Below are 22,620 nucleotides of genomic sequence, written 5' to 3'. Positions count from 1 at the left end.
AAATTCAAAATTACTTAATTTTCAACTTATTTTTAACATCAGTCCTTTACTTGATTATAATTTTTGTTAAGTAATTTAAGTTAAAGTTATATAAAAAAATTTATAAAAGCAAACTTTAATTTAATCCATGGCTCAAATAATTGTACTGTCCTAAAAGTTTGTGCAATATTTCATCTTAATTGTAACCGTTTTAACAATAAAGTTGCAGGATTTATTCCACGAAGTACTAATAGTTGTCGTTAAATAAAAGCTTGTGAAAAACAAACAAAATATATGCAACAGCGATAACTTAAATTTAAATAACAGTGCCATCATTCTCGAAGCGTTCGTAGAAAGTCCAACGATTTGCCGATTAAAATTCCATAGAATAGCTAATAGAAATCCCCATTCGCCAATCTAGACTTGCCCACTACCGTATAAATCCTAGGACACCCAAGGGGCGGCTCACAGGAAATATATGGCTCTTGATTTTCCAATTAGGTAAAGTTGGAACTCATATTGCCGTGGTTGGAATAAATTTGAATCTTACAATTACGTAAGAAGTATTAAGGGTATAAACATTGGAATAATGTATTGCGGTCAATAATAGTAACTAAATTATTTAATGCTAATAATAATCAATATATTAAGTGACAATATTTAATAATGAAAACAAACAAAGATAATAATCAGATATATCATCAGACGCTCATCGAATTTTACTGTTTCTTTAAGTTTACGTCACGCTTAGAACAAAATGAGATACATCACATTCGAGGTTTAATGCATATTTTAAACATTTCATACAACAAACTGGCTTTCAATGAAAAATATGTCGCATTTATACTTAATTCATAAATTTGACAAAGAAATTTCCTTTCAGATATATAACGCACATTAAATATCAAATCGACAAAAGCTCAAGCTGCTGCTAAAATCTATAATAAAATTTTACGCCTAAAATCCACAGAGAATACAATTATTTGTATAATTACTTGCAAAACGCTACAAATGTTGTCCTAGCTATGTATATATATCAACAGACATGGGGATCAGTTCAATCATATAGAAGTTGATGTGGTTTAGCGTCATCTAGCGGCGAAGTACAACACATTGATAACATAAATACCTGATCTGATACTTGATACCTGACTGTGTCCTAGTTGTGTCTTTATAATTTCTATATAATACCAATATTTAGTTTTGTACATAAAACATTAATTTACAACCATTATAAACGCAGCAATATTGTTTTAACATAACAAAAGAATATTTCTGTAGTTCATCAGTGTTTTTTATTTAGTGTTTTTATTGTATCGTTTATATTTTAGCTTTATTTCATCATTCAGATTATTTTGCAACAAGTTTTAACGAAATACTCTATACAATATTTAATTTACACTTTCATTATTCACTGATTTGCAAATTAAAGTAATTTCTAATTATTTTAAGTCATAAAAAAATTAATAAAACCTAAAAATTAAGATATCCATAAAATTATATTTTACACCCCGTAACAACAATCGGCAGTCGCTAGTCTGTAATCTGTAACAGCCTGTGAATGTCCCACTGCTGGGTTAAAGGCCTCCTCTCCTCTTTTTGAGGAGAAGGTTTGGAGCTTATTCCACCACGCTGCTCCAATGCGGGTTGGTGGAATACACATGTGGCAAAATTTCAGTGAAATTAGACACATGCAGGTTTCCTCACGATGTTTTCCTTCACCGTAAAGCACGAGATGAATTATAATCGCAAATTAAGCACATAAAAATTCAGTGGTGCTTGCCCGGGTTTGAACCCACGATCATCGGTTAGGATTCCCGCGTTCTTACCACTGGGCCATCTCGGCTATTTTAGTTTTAGTGTTGTTTAACTTTTTAATTAAACTAAAATCGAATTTAGTTGACTCTTCGTTTTTAATATCATAATGTTAATAATAATTGAGTATTAATGTTGATAAAGTTAATATCTGTGAAAACCTTCATGTTTTGATTTAGTTAACTTTTCATCGCCTCTATAACTGCGATCTCTATAAACGAGCGTTTTAACGTTGTCAGGATATCAAGAGTGCTCAGCTCTTAATAAACTTAACTAAACTAATTGAGATCTTTACTATAGATTTCAACTTTAAAATGAGGTTCGATCCTTTCGGGCCCTTTGAGCTGTTGTTATAAACACTTCAGCTGTGAATTAGAGCCTTTAAAATACATAAACCTCAAACAAATTCAACTATATAACAATATCAATTTAGATTATACTAATATTATATTATATATTTATTATACTAATATTATATTATATTTGTTTGTGGTACTAATATTATATTATATTTGTTTGTGGTAGGGCTTTGTGCAAGCTCGTCTGGGTAGGTACCACCCACTCATCAGACATTCTACCGCAAAACAGCAATACTTGATATTGTTGTGTTCCGGTTTGAAGGGTGAGTGAGCCAGTGTAATTACAGGCACAAGGGACATAAAATCTTAGTTCCCAAGGTTGGTGGCGCACATTTCTTACAATGCCAATGTCTAAGAGCGTTGGTGACCACTTACCATCAGGTGGCCCATATGCTCGTCCGCCTTCCTATTCTATATAAAAAAAAAAACTAATATTATATTATAGAATATTATATATTTATTATACTAATATTATCAAGAGATAAGATTTTATTTGTTTGTTTGTAATGGATAAACTCAAAGACTACAAAACCGATTTTAAAAATTCTTCCACCTAAAGGAACTTCATTACCAGCGTTAATTGGCTATATTTTATTTTAGAAAAAATTAATGATCCTCACGAAAATTGCAATAATGTAATCGAAGGTATTAAAAAATAATCCTATAAAATATCTACTTAAATAGATTTAACACTGACGAAGTCGGGGCGGACCGCTAGTAAATAATACACAAATCTGTATTAAATATTATTAAAAAAGACATTATAATGATATTAAAAAACAATATACCTACATTATCTTTAAAAAAATATTGTACGCAAAATTTATTAAAAATACATTGCGTGTATGAAATATATTCTATTTAAAAGGTATTAAAAGAACATCAATCACTTTATATATATATGTATATCTAAATTTATTGATTTTGTAAATTTTAATTAAACCCCAGTCGGCTGCGCTTAACGGTCATTTCATGCAAATTTCAGGTACGCGTAGCGGGAGCTCCATCAATAAAGCCATTAATAAACCTTTCTCCACGATTTGCCGAAACATTGTTCCGAGTGATGATCCTCCATTACTCAAAAAAATATTATCACAAGTTTTATCACACGACTTAGTTTACATGAAATCACTTTTTTGTCATTGTTATTATTTAATATTTATAAATAGCATAGCAATTAGAGACTTTATACGTAAATGTTAAAAAGCGTTTCATGCTCGATAAATAATAATTGAATTGTATTTTATATGTTTTGTACATATATGTAATACGTAATTAGTTGTAAACAGTAACTCCGGTTCGTCTCAGTATAATCTACATTCGAATCAATTTCGGCTTTACATATAATTTAATACAAGACGATTCAATAATGTGTATAAGAGGCTAATTGATCAGCCTCTATATTTAATAATAATCAAGAATATCACGCTTTATGTCATAAATTAAATTAAAAATAAAAACTCTTCTGTAAAAATAGTACATTCGTTTCATATTTTGTTGAAGTATATGCAGGTATATTTAATTTGTTTTCTTTAACGCTCAAGAATACTACCTCGCTCTACATTACTATTTATGGCGCTACGTAACCATTTAAGTTCACGACACAGTTGAAATAATAGAATTTCATTAATTGATTATGACTTCGCATGCCCGCAGTAAATATTTTAACTCGCAGTTGAGCTTGAGTGTAAAAGTGAGAGATTATGAAAAATATTTTTTTCTTAGTTTATAGAAATAACTTTATGAATAAGGGAAATTGAAGCGTAAAAACTTTAAATAAGCGCTTAGTTGATTTTTATATAAATGCATACATTTTTTACATACAATTTTTTTTTGTAAAGAATATAAACGATTTATTTAAAAAAAACTACTAAAATCATATAATCAAAACTACATATTTTCTGTTTATTTAGGATTTCATTATTTTTTCTCCGTAGAATCTACTTTTGTAACCGGTAGCTTTAAATTCAAATTAATCTTGACTTTGTAAAACGATAATTCAAAAGTGCTCATCAAGTCCAGCTAAGTTCAAGCTAACAGTACTGGCGAGCAGCACCTTGTGTAATATTACACGAACTATTTGGAGCCACGTTTGACCACCTCATAACTCAAAAACTATTACACATAATCATGTCAAACTCAGCTCATATATTGAGACATGCGAAATACATATGTGCTCTGAATTTCATAAACAAACCTCAAACGGTTATTTAGATATTAACGTCCAAAATACGTCATTTTTATCACTGACTGACCTATAGATCAAAACTCTAACCCAGTTCCAGATTACCTAGAAAGTTCAAATTTGACATCCAGATAGGTAGTTGGGCGAATAAATCTGAAAATTGTAAATTTTTACCATTTTATTACAATTTTTCAATTAATTGATTCTATTAGGAACACTGACTTGTAGCGCCTGTAATGTAATTTTTTTTAAATCCAAGCATATGATTTTTAGTATGATAACTAAGAGTATAATATTTATTCGACTTTCATATTTATTATAAGTTATTAATAATTATTTATGACTACTAAAACTAGCCAAGTCAGACCTTAGGCTTCAATATATTATTCTAAGTTATAAGAAGAAATAATATTTTATGTTGTTATACATAAGGACTTAAGTACTTCAGGACTGACCATTGAACTTGGCAACCATTCAGACCTCACTTCTTTTGTCGTTGAAGTCAACAACCAAGGCATATATCATAATATCGAACTTGGCTCTCATTTCACATTTATGTTTTTGATGGGAAAAGAACATACTGGAATAAAGTATGTTTTGATTTCATTTAATGTATAAAAATACACAAATGAAATTATATTCAAATAAATTCTTATCTCACCCCCTCACATAATCACCCAACTCATATTAAAACTACACAAATCCCATTACAATGGATTAAAATAGGTTAGACCCTTAATTAATTACATTGCGCCATATTATTGTTCTCGATAACTCTGTATTATAGGCTATAGTTGCATATTTAATGCAATAAATGCGATCCATTTAAATGTATTCGAATCATATAAGCTTATTCAATTAAATCATCCATTATAAAATTTAAATTTTCAATTTCATTTTCCGTAATCCGTAACAGCCTGTGAATGTCCCACTGCTGGGCTAAAGGCTTCCTCTCTCCTTTTTGAGGAGAAGTTTTGGAGCTTATTCCACCACGCTGCTCCAGTGCTAGTTGGAGAAATACAGATGTGGCAGAATTTCAATGAAATTAGACACATGCAGGTTTCCTCACGATGTTTTCCTTCACCGTAAAGCACGAGATGAATTATAATCATAAATAAAGCTCATGAAGATTCATCGGTGCTTGTCCGAGTTAGAACACACGATCATCGGTTAAGATTCACTTGTTCTTACCACTGGGCCATCTTGGCTTATATCATTTTATAATATATAAACCATAGAAATACTTAATATTGCAGTGTTTGTTTTTTGTTTAATTAGACTTGTAGATTTGTCTGTATAAGCATTTAATGTATAATATTATATACTTACATTCTATGTAATAGTATGGTATTGGTATGTAAATTTTTACCATTTTATTACAATTTTGTTACCTACATGTATAAGTAATACGTTATTACCTACAGTAGTTGTTACCTACATGTATAATATTACGTTTGTTACCTACATGTATAAGTAATATATATTACAATATGTATACGATCTTATAAAAAAAATTTGATTCTAACTTTTGCTTTTTCTACGTACCTGGTGGTAGGGCTTTGTGCAAGCTCGTCTGGGTAGGTACCACCCACTCATCAGATATTCTACCGCAAAATAGCAATACTTGATATTGTTGTGTTCCGGTTTGAAGGGTGAGTGAGCCAGTGTAATTACAGGCACAAGGACATAAAATCTTAGTTCCCAAGGTTGGTGGCGCATTGTATATGTAAGCGATGGTTGACATTTCTTACAATGCCAATGTCTAAAAGCGTTGGTGACCACTTACCATCAGGTGGTCCATATGCTCACCCGCTTTCCTATTCTATAAAAAAGCATGATATATGTTTGAACATTGTTATTAACTATTAAAACAATAACCAAAAGTAGCGCGTGTTTCTAAAAAACCGCCTACATACAAACATACGATTGAAACATAAATCTATTATGTACATTTGACATTTCTTACAATGCCAATGTCTAAGAGCGTTGGTGACCACTTACCATCAGGTGGCCCATATGCTCGTCCGCCTTCCTATTCTATAAAAAAAAAAAAAAACCTGTGTATGTGTGCAATCGGGAGGTACGGTACGTAGGTACCATCCGCTCACTAACGATTCTACTGCCAAACATCGACAGTTTATATTATGTGTTATAGGTAGTTTATGTGTAGGTATATATTTGAATAATGAGTGAACCAGTGTAATTATAGACACAAGGGACATTTTAAAGACGTATTTCTTACAGTGCTCACTTACTTAAAATAAATCAAAAGTGAATACCATTCACTTAGTTTTATTTTCTATTATAAATACAATATATATGAATTTGAATTATTTTCAAATATGGCATCAAATTATGTTAAAACATCGTAATCATATTAATGTAATGGATGAATAGATCTTTGTTTCTCTTTTAACGGCAAAAATACTCAATTAATTTGGATTAAATTCAGCCCCTGCTGAAGATGGAATGATTTCGCCAAAATCACATGGCTTTGATATATTATTTAAACGATAAAAAACCACCGATAAATTTTAATCTTTTTATTAATCAGTATGAGCGAGGAGAATATTTGATGACTTTCAGTGTACTTTTATTGTATTTTATTAATATATCTATGTCATTTAATTCGTGGAAAACAGAACCTACTGAGTTTCGTGACGGTTCTTCTCGGAATTGATGGTACTTTTACATTTAGTAATCTTGTAAAATGTTGTTCAAAAGTGCTTGTAAAATATTGTAGTTATGGATTTGCTATCTGTATCCATATCACGGGATAAGTTTAATTTTGATATCTAATTTGTATTTAATTTGTTCTCAGGGTTGTCACCATTCGTGCGGCACTGGCAGCCGGCGGGCTACGAGCCCGTGACGCGGCCTCGCCGACGTAGATCCGTGCCGCTTCCCCCGCCCACCACCACACTACGCCTCTTCTTCACAGCTCACAATAAGTAAGTTATGATGACGGCCTCCTAACAGATTTTGGCTGCGGTGGCCATTCTCTTAGACTACTCAATTTAATAGGACATAGTGCAGAAACGTTTGCGCAAAGACCAGTGCAGGACCAACGTAATTACATGAACTCGATGGTTGGGCTTTATACAATACAAGCAATACTTATGTTGTGTGCCGGTCGAAGGGTGAGTGAGCCATTGTAACTGCAGGCACAAGGGACATTACCTACATCTTAGTTCCCAAGGTCGGTAGCGCTCTGGAAATGCAAGGAATGGCTAATATTTATTACTTGGCCAGTGTCTATAGTTGGTGGTGACCACTAACCATCAGTTTCATTCCTTATTTCCGAGGCATGGGAAACACTGTAACTTCTAGGCTCCGGATTGCTACCGAGAAAATATCGACTGATATTACCAAATGACTCTTTATTGGCCTGAACTGAGGCTCTGACTTTGGACTTTTCAATAATGGATATACATGTCACAAAATTTCATCTGCACAGGTATGAGAGATGAAAACTCGGTGATACTTGCTTGTATTTCAACCGCAATCTTCGGTACAGACGAATTGTAAACTAAAGTATGTGACGTGTTATAAAATATTTTTTTATGAAAATAATTTTCTATTTTCCGTTACTTTATACGTTTCAATGAAAATGAAAATACTCTAATAAGATTATGGTTAATATTTTATAACGAAATTATTTCAAAATGTATTGAATTTTCAGTAAAAGAAGACTTATTTATATACACTTATAATAGCTTTGATAATAATCTTTATATATTTTCATACAGTACAGTAACAGCCTGTAAATGTCCCACTGCTGGGCTAAGGCCTCCTCTCACTTTTTGAGGAGAAGGTTTGGAGCTTATTCCACCACGCTGCTCCAGTGCGGGTTGATGGAATACACATGTGGCAGAATTTCGATGAAATTAGACACATGCAGGTTTCCTCACGATGTTTTCCTACACCGAAAAGCACGAGATGAATTATAAACAGAAATTAAGCACATGTAAATTCAGAGGTGCTTGCCCGGGTTTGAACCCACGTTCATCGGTTAAGATTAACGCGTTCTTACCACTGGGCCATCTCGACTTCGTATTTTCATAAAACCCATGCAATCCAATTTGTACAAAGTAAATAAAACTAAATCTCCAAAATCAATCGGATTAGATCTGTATCGATATATAGTAAATAAATTTTGATACAATGCTGACTCGCTTCAATATCCAACGTTAATATAAAAATTTATTTAGTTTTATAAATGTTGGTATTAATGTTGGCTTGTTTTATGCTAGCCATACCATACTGTCCATTAATACCATAATGTCTTGTAATTATTAATCATAATGTCCTCCAGACCGATTTCGGCCACAGCGGCCAATCTCAAGAGAGATTGGCTAACGACGCAGGAGATATTATAGTGCACAAGTGTGTGCGCAAACACAAGTGCATTCTCTATTCCCTTACTCATAATCCAATAGGATATCCGACACGACCGGAAAGAGTTCAGGCGCAGGACCAACGGCTTTACGTGCTTTCCGAGGCACGGGAGTGTACACACTTCCAACTTACGGACTCCAGGCTGCTACTGAGAATATTCTGACAGAAAACCCAATAACTTTTTATTGGCCCGACCTGGGAATTGAATCCAGGAAATCCGAGTCTGCGGCCTTATCAAGCCACTAGACCAACGAGGCAGTCCTTGTATTGTAATTATTATTGAATATAGGAAATAAGACTAAGATTGTTTTTAAAAAAGGCACTTATAAAATCTTTCATAAATGTTTTTATCTCTTAAATCTTTTAAATAGTTTTACATAATTGTAACCTTAACTTCTATATCATTTAATATTTATGATTTATATTGGTTGTATAAGAAGTAAAAAGACAAATTATATTTAAATAGAATTTACGTTTAGGTTTCTTTTCCTATTTAATTATATCACTAATTAAAAAAAAACACTAATAATGAACATGATTTTAAAAGCAGAGTGCATTGTGCATTAGTGTGAGAGTGCATTACGTTGTAAACGAGTACTTTAATTTGATACAGTATATTTGATATATTACATACATTTGAATTAATTATATTTAAATAATATATATTATTTATTACCTTAACAAAATGAAATATAACCCATAAATAATATAATAGAATCTTATAATTATTTCGATTGGTTGAAATAAAGTTGTTATGTTTGTTATGCACACAAGCTTATAAATACCTAAATTTCAGAAGCGCCAATTTCGATAAACGTTCTCAAACAAAAACTCGATTACCAAAAAAGGGCAATATACTACTCTAATAGACATAACAGTAGGTGTAATATTACGAAGAGCCAAGCATTAATGAAGTACCTCGTGTGTACAATTCATAAAGTCAGAGATAAGCATCGCCCTCCTTACGAATGTCCGCGCATCAATTCCATTACCGATGCGAACGATAATTATTGTGTAGACACATTGCGTGACTCGTCAATATATAATAGTTTATCTGTACCGGGTTGCTACTTTTATAGCTCCGTACTGTATTCCCATTAAACACGAACAATATACTTATCCATCCCACCCATTATATTATACATTTCCAAAGTGACATTGTTGTTAAACGTATTGTATTTAGATCTACGATAGATAAGATATTCTTTACGTTTTTGTAATAAATATACTATCCCTGACTTGGCTGACACATTACTTAAATTTACTTTTATAAAAAACAAAATATTAGCTCAATTACAATCTCGATTTTGAAAAATCAACTATCGTAATTTTCGTACAGATGCTGGGTAATAATACAATATAAATATTTATATTAATTCTTATAATTAGTTAGCTGAAATTATTGTTAGAAGACTGTTACACGACTAATATCCAAATAATAAGAGTGCATTATGATTTAAATGATTTTCGCCAGCTTACTTACATTGAATTTATTTTAATTTCATTAGGGACAACCAATTTACGCAGGCATGTTACTACTATGGTGAACATATACGAGCAAATAATGGTTATGTCATGCAAATGTGTAGGAAGGTTAGCAGAAGTCTACTGCGAGAGCTGTTTCTAATGCCTCATGGCTGTTGAGTGCATGGATTCACTCGCCGCACATAAGTAGCAAATTATTTTGTATAGTGGTTGACATTGAAACTTTCGAAGAGGATAAAAAATACAAAAAAAGGTGTTTCTCTTTTGAAAAACCAAAATCACTCAAAGTCTTTATTATTCATTATAATAAAAATATCTAGATGAATAATGTAATTAAACTACTATACTATAATTCCTTTAATTAATTTTTTTACGCAGTAAAAATTGGTTATTACTAGCTACTTATGTTCTCTAAGATAAATATGTCTAATACTTGCAGTAATCTGTGATAGAAGGCATTTTAAAGTTTCATGACTTGGCATATTTAGTACATTGTGACTTTAATACTTGAATTTAGAATTCACAGAAAGCTAACGACGATTAATGCGGCTGTTTATATAAAATAAGAGATGACACTAGTATTAGAGCAAATGTATTTCAGTATGTTACGAGCCCTTTAAATATTAAATGAGAACCTCTTTGATGCCTAATTAATACAAATATCGACAACGCTGATACATAGTTTTGATAAAATACATAAAATGTAATAATATGTATCCGAATGTTTGGTATATAAAGGGAGGTGATTACAACTTACGCATGAGTAATGAGGGGATTCCGGCGAATTATATGAACATTAACAACCTCTAGTGATCCTATGTAAACGAAAGCACCATATATGTACATATATGTAAGTGATCGTGGGTTAACAACATACTCGCGAGGTACACAATTACACACGTTATGCCCGTATAACGTATCATAATATGTATATAGGATTCTTACGAACTGTGACCTTCGCTAAGCGTAAAATATAATAATCTTTTTTTACTTAAAGTATTGTCAATCCATGATATAATCTACTTCGCGATGGACTATGGATGATGATGGTGAAACATGGATCTCAATCGAATATTTCGAGTTCAAATCCGGGAAAATCACAATCCAGATTTTATGCGCTTAAGCACAACGTACTAAGAATTCATCTCGTGCTCATGCGTAATGAAATCTACACATGTCGGATGAAATTCACAAGTTTATCCAACTTGCATTGAAGAAGCAAGATGAGGCTCTCGATCCCGTTGGTCACTACATTACTTTCCTTTTTAATTCATATAACATATCCAGTTCAGTTATTCGAACAAGATTAGGAAACAAACGATTATAACAAACATATTTTATTTGTCTAAATCTTTGATAAATCAAATGCAAAAAGCTCAATTGAGCAATTCATTAAAGACTTAAGAGAGCTATTAAAAAAAAAGCTTAATATCAATCCGCTTTCAAGACTACAAAACTAAAAAGAAACTGGGCGGGGTGAAATTTGATTTCTCTGTATAGTTATTTAAAGCCCTCCGGGACAATAATTAATTCGTCATATTATTTTTACTATTTAGTACTCGATAAAGCCCGCATGCATTGCTGTCTTTATTTTTTTGTAAACATTCCTATATACCTTGCGTGCTATCTATTGTACATTAATGGTAACCCGGGCCTTTCACGCAAGTGCCAACACTAACTGTACAAAGTTTTAACTGAATCACATAAACGATGCGTGAACGTAGAGCGTACATGCAAAAACATGCACTTATTTACTCCACAATAGTCCAGTCGCTAAACATATGGATCTCAATCGAAGGTCGCGTTCTCAAATCCGGAAAAAGGACCATCTAGCTTTCATGTGATTAGATTTTATTATTAAAAAATGCCTTATCGACAATTATTTAACACGTACAAACACACATACAGAAATCGTGTTAAGACACAAAATCGTATTCTAGAAAGATAGATAGATAGATACTTATCAGAACTTTAGCTTCTAAAATTGCTTATTTGGTCCTGGGTTGAACAAGCATTCTTCGGTTAAAATTCAAGTGTACAAGCCACTGAGCAATCTCGACTCTTAAAATTCACATCAATTATTAATTAAGAATCTATTCAATACAAGCTAAAATGTTGAGACTACGTTGTACCGTACATTTTTTGTGTATCGAAACGGAGCAAATGCAAGCCTCATTAGCTGCGCTGGATAAAAAAAAAACCAATTGCCTGGAACGAAAGTTCTCGTACTAAGTTTCAGTAAAAGGGAAAAGTAGAAAAAACAATCATTGCTTTTTACTCGTCGAGCAAACCACGCCATGTCTAACAAATCAAAGATATCCAGACTAATCCATTTGCAGAAGTAGCCACAGCGGCGACCCTCCATTCCCTTAATTAAAACGTTCCGAATCGAACGTCGATATTCCGTGCCCTTTATACCGTACATTGAAAATAGATCGCTTAAAAGTATCGTTTTATCTTTTTTCTTCGAGTTATCACGAGGGATCGGTTGCTGGTTTTATTTATGTGCAATAATTGTTGAATCATCGATGTTATCTAATTTTACTTCAAAATATAAAATAATACTACTGTTTAATTCGAATTATGTAAAAGGCCAATGTAATCTAAGGATCAAACACTAAATTACCGTTTAAAAATGACGTATAAAGGCTTAATTTTTCGCCGAGAGTATCGAAGTCTCGGATTGTACTATTTATATTACAATTTAAAAAGTAAAATATGTTGCAAGAACTCTTGGCGTACTTTTGGATGTTATTAATAGGTACGGTATATATTTTTATATCTTATTAAGTTCAGTAAAGTGTGATCGTATATTTATATTATAATCAGCCCGCAATTAAAGGCTTTAGGTGATTTCGGAAATTTCCCTTGTAAGGGGTTTGTTACGTTGCCAACTTCTAGCTCTGGGCTACCTAGTTACTTACCCGAAACCTTCAGATCTGCCGTATAAACTATCTAACAAGGCATTTATCTTGTAGAACACAGTGTCTTCCACAGCAAACAAAATAAAATGTATGTAATAGAGAGGCACCATACGTTAATAAGCTTGTGCATTCAGGTGAAATTTTATTAATTTGATATGTTTACAAACCATTATTTTATACCACGATTCAATCTATTTGATCCATATGACGATTTAAAAACATATTTAGCCGTTATGTTAAAACATCTTCTTTCTTGCTTTGGACTTATTTCGCATTAAAAATATCTCTTGAACTCACATATTAAATTTCATTTCAAATTCATCCTCTGGCTTTTATATGAAGCGTGCACAAACAAAGACGCAATACAGTATATTTTTTTTATATACGTAAAACTATATCAAGATAAAAATATATTCACGTTGTTTATTCAAATAGAGTACGAAAATATAAATACGATTATATTCAAAATACAAAAATAGGTCAATGTAAGTACAATAACATCGAGGATGTCAGGAATTGATTCTTAACCAAGTAAGTTGTTCTGACCTACTTTGGACAATAAAGTCAAATTGTTCTTTATTATCAATACGATATTATGAAGTGCTCAATGTCTATTCGTTTGTATTGAGGTTAACAATAACTTCAGCATGATAAAAACAAAACAAAGTACCGAATGTTTTTCTCTGACATGTTTTGTAAACACAAAATGATTATATGTTTGTGCTTATTTGAAGTCGTCTAATAAAATAAATTATTTTGAATTCAATATAAAGATTTAAAAAGCCGAGATAGCCCAGTAAGAACGCGCGAATCTAAACCGATGGTCGTGGATTCAAACCCGGGCAAGCACCACTAAATTTTCATGTGCTTAATTTGTGATTATAATTCATCTCGTGCTTGGCGGTGAAGGAAAACATCCTGAGGAAACCTTCATGTGTCTAATTTCACTGAAATTCTTCCACATGTGTATTCCACCAATCCGCATTGGAGCAGCGTGGTGTAATAAGCTCCAAGCTCACCTTAAAAAAAAAGGACTGGAGGCCTTAGCCCAGCAATATCCCACACATTAACAGTCTGTTATGGTACATTACAGCAGATAAAAATTTTAGTAAACTTTCAATGAAAGTAACTTTATTCGTCACAGAGTCTGTTAAGAGGGAGTATAAAGCAAAATTCGGGAGTATTAATCCCACGATTTTTTTTTTCGGATTTACAATACTACTAAAGTGAAAGGGACACGCGGGTGGAATCCGAAATTTTGCTGGCTTTAGGCTCGCTCTTAACATTTAATTTCCGTTCTTAAACTAATCTGTAACCTCATAATAAAATGGTGCTTACATTTTCTTTACACACCCAAAATAGATTACACAGTCAACGTAAGTCAAAACATTTTGTTAGTAACACAAATAAAAACAACAAAAAGCTATTATATAACAAAACTGTAGCGTAACTTAATATTTTTAAACTCGTGCAACATTGTTTTCTATAATAACCATTAAAATATCGAAGTAACAACGCAACCATGTTAAAATATTGAAACCATTTAATAGCAGTAAAGCTGTTAGAGCAACAACTCTGTTGCATTAGTGGAGTTACATTGACGGTCGTGGATTAGCCATTCTTCCGAACAATTTGGCTGAGTGCAGCGTTTTAAGCTTTCTGTTTGCATTGTTTCCACAACAGATTACAGTCTAACGATTATTATTAGGTAAATATATGTTTGCCCGCACAATTTTATGTGTGTAATTTGCGTAAACGGTGAATTGGCCCTGGTTCAACGACTGTTGTACGTACTAAACGTTATACACTTATAGTTTGTGTAACTATGGTCATTATATATATTTATAGAATAGGAAGGCGGATGAACTCATGGACCACCTGATGGCAAGTGGCCACCAACGCCCATAGACATTGGCATTGTAAGAAATGTTGACCATGGCTTACATCACCAACGCGCCACCAACCCCGGGAACCAATATGTAATACACATGTGTGTGTGTTGCACAAACTGGAATAAAAGCGAATACACGTTTCGATTAACGTTGTACTACGTTTACTAATAAACTAATTATAATTATGATTAAAAAATAAATAATAATTTTATTGTGTTCAAAGTAATGAACAAGCCAATGTAATGTGCTAAAAAATTCTTTCAAAAGCTTTATATTTAATAGAATCCTAAAACATAACGATGCAATTATCTAAAGTAATAGATAAATAAACAAACAAATAATAAGTAACAAGTACAGGCCGATTTTCATCCACCGCATGTTCTTCTCGTCCTCCTGCTCGTGTTTCCACAATGTACTGCCGAGCTAGAGATGAATTATAAACATAAGCAAATATTTTTTTAAATAAGAAACTACTTTACAATAGCTTACCCAAAAATCCCCGAATTAATAAAAAAAGACTGAACTAAGAAAACACTGTCAAAGCTAGATTTAAGAAAAAATATATATATATATATATATATATATTATATATATAAGCCCTTTTGTTTTATTTAGACACCGATAATTATAATATAGATATAAGAAAATTATGTAATTAGTTTCTCTTGCAAGTAAACTTTTGTTCTTGATGAAAAATAAATTTCTTAAAACTTAACAAAAAAATAAGAGAATCATGGTGGTGCTTGCTCGGATTTGAACTCGGGAACATCGGTTAAGATTCACGTCTTCTAACCACATCACAGCTTTTTAGGAAATTAATGTGCTTTCTTGATTTAAAAAAAAAATGTTTATAAACAATATTTTACATGGCATGACATTTATATATATATATACCTACTATATATATTATATATTGAGAAGAAACTAATACCGTAAAAAGCGTTGATCAGATCTGATCCCAAGCTATCAATACGCAATCAATCAAAGTATTCAAAAATTTATTCAACAAGCGTTCCCGGATTTACGAAGTTGTAATGCGGGCTTGTAGGTGTCAGCCGCAATCTTTGGCGTTACATTAAGGTCTAATAAGAAGATTTCAAGACGATATAATGATTTTAATTTTAAATAGTACGTTATCTATTAAAATAAAAGTCACTTTTCATTACTACACTTTCAATACGGGACTTATTGTTACTGTTATGTATGCACATATTACCTAACTGCGATAATATGTGTGTCTCGGTTTTTTGTTAATCAAAAAAGACATACGGCCTTACTTATGAACATAGCTTAGCGGTTATTTAGTTAAATACTATTTTCTCACTTTCTGTCATTATTTATTAAAATTCAAAAGAAGAAGATATGTCAATGTTTATCAAATCGCCCGTTAAATAACATTTATTAGTAAGGCCGTTATGTTTTACTAATAAAGACAATCACTAAACTCTAATTTACATCCGTCCGTTTTATTCGGGCCCATTATACGGACACGGCAGTAATTTAACTAAAATTAACTTGATGAGTTTACCCTTGCTTTTAGGGACACTACTAAAGAAATAAAGGGAATAAAAGATAACCCAGGATATTGATTAAAAAATATAAAGATAAAATTATTAGACATAGTTTTCGACTCGGCAAAGTTAAGATGCAAAAATGGCCCAGTGGTAAGAACGCGTGAATCTTAACCGATGATCGTGGGTTCAAACCCGGGCTAGCACCACTGAATTTTCATGTGCTTAATTTGTGATTATGATTCATCTTGTGCTTTACGGTGAAGGAAAACATCGTGAGGAAACCTGCATGTGTCTAATTTCACTGAAATTCTGCCACATGTGTATTCCACCAACCCGCATTGGAGCAGCGTGGTGGAATAAGCTCCAAACCTTCTCCTCAAAAAGTGGAGAGGAGGCCTTTAGCCCAGCAGTGGGACATTCACAGGCTGTTACGGATTACGGAAAGTTAATGCTCTTTAATAAAATCTCTCACACATTAGCCAGAAATGAAGTGTCTAAACTCTTCATCTCAAAAAATCATGCAAGGTGTTCTTATTGTGTGGTGGTGTTAATAAATGTATAATTAAAAAAATATAATTACAATAATGTTAAAATAGAATATTTATTTAAAGTGCCCAGAAAGACTTAACTGAAGATAGCGAGTTCAGTTTGCCCCCAATAACAAACTTATTTTTATAATTCATCTTATGATCGACGGTAAAGGAAAAGATCGTGTTGAAAACTGCAAGCTTAGAATAGAATTCCGCCACATGTATGTGCATATACCTACAAAGCCGAAGTGGAGAATCGTGTTGGACTAACTTCAAACCTTTCTGCTTTGAGGAAAAAGAAAGCTTTTGACCAGGAATAGATTATTTACCGTTCGAGATTCATTACCAACATACACGCAAAGTTACATTAATTACAAGAATGTAGCATTAAACGTATTACAAATATATGTGTACATCCTAATAACAATAAATCATAAACATTCCTTGTAATAAAACAAAACTAGAAGAACATTAATGCGGGCAGGGAATTGACAGTTCCCAAACATTGTCCTAGTTCTAGTCGCATCGTATTAGTGTGAATGTAAGCCAACTTTAATTGTGTTTCCGTTTGCGGCCAAAATGTCGGACCTTGCCGAAACTCTTAACAATATCAGTGTCGAAATTTCGCTCTGCCGAAGGTTAATCCCTGAGATCTAGGGGCAAAGTTTTTGTGACAAATTGTAAAAATATTTCGTAGGGATAACAGAGTTTACGGAAGACGAAAGTGTTGCGAAGTTTTACAGAGTTTTGGTGTCGGTTACATAATGATACTGTCCCTTGCAATATGCTGTTGTCCTGTCGAAGTGTACAGTCAGGTAACATGCAACATTTTTTAGATTTGTTTTAACGTTACATTTCATAATGAGTATTCAAATTAAACACTTCGAGTTTTCTGCACGTTGTAAGCTGGCTTACCCTTGCTTTCATTTGTTTTTTTGCAGAAACTATTTAATTATTTAAAATATTTAGTTTATTTATTTATGTAAGTTTATTTTAGAATTTTAATTATTAAACGATCAAAATCTTTTGTTCTATAATGCATCCAAAAGAGCCCTTTTCATTTCTTCAACAAAATCAAGACATCTATAAAGACTCATATTTTTATTAAAATAATAAAGACATTTTTTTAGTCTCAATGAAACCATAATAAAATGAATATAGAGAGAATATTATTATTTAAACGAACATTAATTTAAAAATTAACATAAGATATGCAAATAATTCTAATATGATGCCGAAGGCTTTCACAGCCATGTGGCAGGTCTCTTATGAAATGGCCTCAATATTTCCTTTAAAAAGTCAGGATAGCGGTCCCGGGACGAGCTGAAAGCTCGGCTTGTTACCAGAAATGAGTAATGGCTTCGGGAAATTGCGTTCCCTAATAACTTCTTTTCCGAGTTTTCAGTGTTGAGCCACCCAAATAAGGACGGACGAGCGAATGTTGGCCGACTTCCTAATAAAAGTTGGTAATTTATGCTGTCACTTTGTTTTGATTTAAAGACTAGAATTAATCTTCGCCACATTTGATAGACGGTCATGTTAAGGTAGAAGTTCATTGATGATAAAAAAACATAAGCTTTACTTTGTCAAATTGTGGTCTTTAACACGTCACATTATTTAATACTTTGATAATGTCTTTGATTTCAGCTAAACAATTTAAAGTAACAATTGTTACTTTAAATGTACTACTGTATCATGTTTTTTTTTTAATATTTCCGGGAGGGTAAATGACTCTACTCCACCTGATGGTAAGTGGTAGTAGAGTCCAAACGCGACGACGGCTAGTACAGTCGGGGAGAATGCTCTGCACTAACCGCTCCCGTCGTCAAAAGTCAAACAACAGTGAAAAAAGTTATTTTGGCTATTTTTAATTTAAGTTTACTTTATTACTTAACATGTAAGAAACAAGTGACTTAAAAAATTTAATTATCTCACCGCCAACCTTTGAAAGAAATTTGCTTAGAGAATAGGTACCGTAACAGCCTGTGAATGTCCCACTGCTGGGCTAAAGGCCTTCTCTCCTCTTTTTGAGGAGAAGGTTTGGAGCTTATTCCACCACGCTGCTCCAATGCGGGTTGGTAGAATTCACATGTGGCAGAATTTTAGTGAAATTAGACACATGCAGGTTTCCTCACGATGTTTTCCTTCACCGTAAAGCACGAGATGAATTATAATCACAAATTAAGCACATGAAAATTCAGTGGTGCTTGCCCGGGTTTGAACCCACGATCATCGGTTAAGATTCACGCGTTCTTACCACTGGGCCATCTCGGCTTTTTGCCGACAATCAAGTGCAGACAAATTAAAACAAACAAATATATAATTTTTTGACAACTTTAAATGTCGTAAAAGTTTAGTAAAAAACCTTCAATAATCATTGGTCATTGGTGGTTTGAATTAAAAGTAACATTAATAAAATTCTAGGGCACAGCAAAACAATGAACTCTTGATTGGCGACAAAAAGCAACTACTACTAGCCACCTCAAGCAAGGTGTAAAATCTCAGACCTAGATAAAAGTAACCTTAGATTATATAACGCAAAAGTGTTAATTTAACCGAGTCGCTCCATCATCTCTAGCTAATAGGAGAAGTAAACTAAATCCGCAACATTAATCTTGTTACTTGTCTCTGATCGGCCGAATAACTTCCTAGCTAAACTCCTCTTATTAATGTTTATCAAAACTGTAGATAAATACAGCTAGAGATTACCCGCGCGGTAGTCAAATGTTCAGGTAATTAATAGGGAAATTGAATTAGTGATTCAGTTATCAGACAATTAGATATTGCCAATTCAGACAAGATAATTAATTCTAATGAGATGGATTGTTTGTCTTAATTGTACAATAATGCTTAAGAAACAATCGCTTATTGATTTTAACTCAATTATCGACGCTATATTCCACTCCTCGGTAGAATTCTTAAAACTTTTCTCTAAGCGAACAAGTAGAAACTAGGAAAAGTTTTACGATTTATAGGAGCACTTAATATTCTTTTTACAAATTCTCAGTCTTAGTCTTAATTTGATCGTTTTTTTTGTTTTTCTATTATGGAACCTCTACCACTCGATATCTTAGGTCAATTTCCAAGTCTGGCAATAATATTATTGAGATTATCTATAAATAAATTATTATCAGTAATTATTATGAGTAAAGTTGGCAGTATTATACTTCAGTTCATCGTAAAGGCGTTAGTTCTTCGCGTGATCACTGTCCAGTTGTAATGGATTCCCATCGGATTATGAGACTGAAGCAATAGAAAGTGCACCTCATCTCTTTCCTGAGGTAGTTGGCCAGTTTTTAAGATTCTAATCTAATCTAATAATTGCACATGAAAACTGGAACCTAACCTTTGAACCCAAGTCCTCTGGGTCTGCGGCCTTACATGTAGCCACTAGACCAACGAGGCAGTATCTTATAATGTTTCTAAAACTTCTAGTAAATACTTACGATAATTTTAATTCAACAAATCAAAAAATCTTATAAGGGCTGATACTGTGTGGCAAGTATTGAACAGATGATATCATATATATTGCCCATTTTTTTTAAATATTAATGTTTAAAGTGACTTATATTTGAAAGAGAGGACTTATATTTGATATTCTGATGCTGACTCAACTGACATATTTGGAGATCTACAAATCTTTTATGCAAATGTTTCGTATATTGATTGTAATATTCACAGGATTTACATAAAAAGTGAACTATTAATGGTTTTATTACAAGTTTAATCTAAAAAAAGATACATCACATTAAACATATGCAATAAATTTCAGCCATTGGTGCGGCCTGAAAAGCAAATAAAAACTAAAATATCAATGGATATTTTTCTTGAATCCGAAAAGCCGAAAAAATAATTTACCTCTGAAATAATATTCGTATTATTTAGTGATCATTAAAAAAAACTGAATTGTTTTTCTGGAGACTGAACTAACTGTCTGACGAACCAAGTCGTACGCCTCCTTATCATTTTCTACAAATCCATGAGGAAGCTCCACTTAAAACTCATGATATAACTTCAATATGATTTATAGAAAAAGTGATTCAGTTCTTCCTTGGTATGCAGTAATGGAAAAGGAAACTTGCTTACCTGTCGTATTCGTATCGTTCGGGAAACTCGTGGTATTTATATTTATCTAATACCTCTTCCATATTTTTACGTAGTGCGAAACTTTTATAAAATACGAGTATTCAAAGTTTTTTCTAACTACCAATATGATATCAAAACGAATAAGATATTATCGTAAAATATAATTTTTAAAGTAACGCCATTAAAATATTTTTAAAATAAAAAACCCATAATTTTTTGGGATAAAAAGTTTTGACCTTTTTTCTGTTATGTATTATTTCAAACGTCTAATCGCCTTACATCAATTTACAACATCCGATCTTGAAACTAGTATTTGTCATGATCTGAAAGTTTCATTCCAATCAGATCGTACATGTGTCAATCTGCATGCCAAGTATTGATTGTATATTTTCCGACATATATTTAAACACATGTATATCCAAATATTTAATATGAAGTTATCTTAAGAAATAATATGAATTTAAAATATAATAACAAAATATATATTGTACGTCATTTTTCACAATTGAAAAGAATATTTCATTCTCAAGTTTCACCAATATGCAGGTCTTTGAATGTAGTTTGTATGAAATTACTCTCAAGTTCGATACTGACAATATTTAGTTCAACAAAAGCAACAAATTTTATTTTCCACGTTCCAACACAATATATCATGAACTCCGAGAGGGCTACTGCTCCTATAGGAGTCACAAGTCACAAGTTTTCCTATAACGAAGTTAGAACAAACAAGTGGGGACTGGTGGTAACGTCATTACACGGTGCTCGTTAGTGGCGCTTCTGATCTCGTCCAATCCACTTCATTCGCCTCGATTGTGAACATTTTATTGTGTAACGAGCACCGTCTGCTGCTTGCGATCTACCGCTTCACATGCAAAAATAAAAACGTACGAATGAAACCTTTTCACTCGAATTGTTTTTTTGTTCATATTTACAACTATAAATATTTTTAAATAAACATTAAACAGAAGAGTGTAACTTTTCTGTAAACAAGCACAAAATACACCAGATTTGGAACGAAATATGCAAATTTCGGCCCAAGTTACCAACCTCACTGGTCTCCAAGTGACCACAGCCCTGAGGAAAGCTGAGGACAGGAAGGACTGGAGAAAATTCACAGAGATCGTGACCCAGATCCTAGATCAGAGTGGACACGACCTTCAGCAATGAAGTAAACGACCGAGAAGAATGCAAATTTAAAAAAAAATAAACAAAACTGTTTAGTCGCATAAGACCCGCGGTTGAGCCAAGGCATCTGCTCTTAAGATAATTTTTAAAACTTATATCACCACGCTGCTCGACCACCGATTAATTTGGCAATTCATGTGGCAGAATTACATCCGACATAATATGCAGATTTTATTTTGTGATGTTTTCTTTAACAGCCGAGGACGAGATGAATAATACATATAATAAATATATATATGTATATATTATTTATTTTACTCAAAAGTGA

General features: G+C 32.6%; 1 protein-coding gene across 1 annotated transcript in view; it reads left to right on the top strand.

Moving 5' to 3' along the window:
• LOC126769091 (uncharacterized) overlaps positions 1 to 22,620 on the top strand; it is a 202,949-nt gene that overhangs the window by 165,226 nt on the left and 15,103 nt on the right. The window contains exon 2 of the mRNA XM_050487630.1: positions 7,160 to 7,289. Coding sequence (XP_050343587.1) covers positions 7,160 to 7,289 — 130 coding nt within the window. The remainder of the gene's footprint in view (positions 1 to 7,159; positions 7,290 to 22,620) is intronic.

Source organism: Nymphalis io, chromosome 6 (genome assembly GCF_905147045.1).
Source record: "Nymphalis io chromosome 6, ilAglIoxx1.1, whole genome shotgun sequence".
Classification (NCBI taxonomy): Eukaryota; Metazoa; Arthropoda; class Insecta; order Lepidoptera; family Nymphalidae; genus Nymphalis; species Nymphalis io.
The sequence above is the reverse complement of the archived record's forward strand: the minus strand, read 5'-3'. Positions and strand labels throughout refer to the sequence as shown.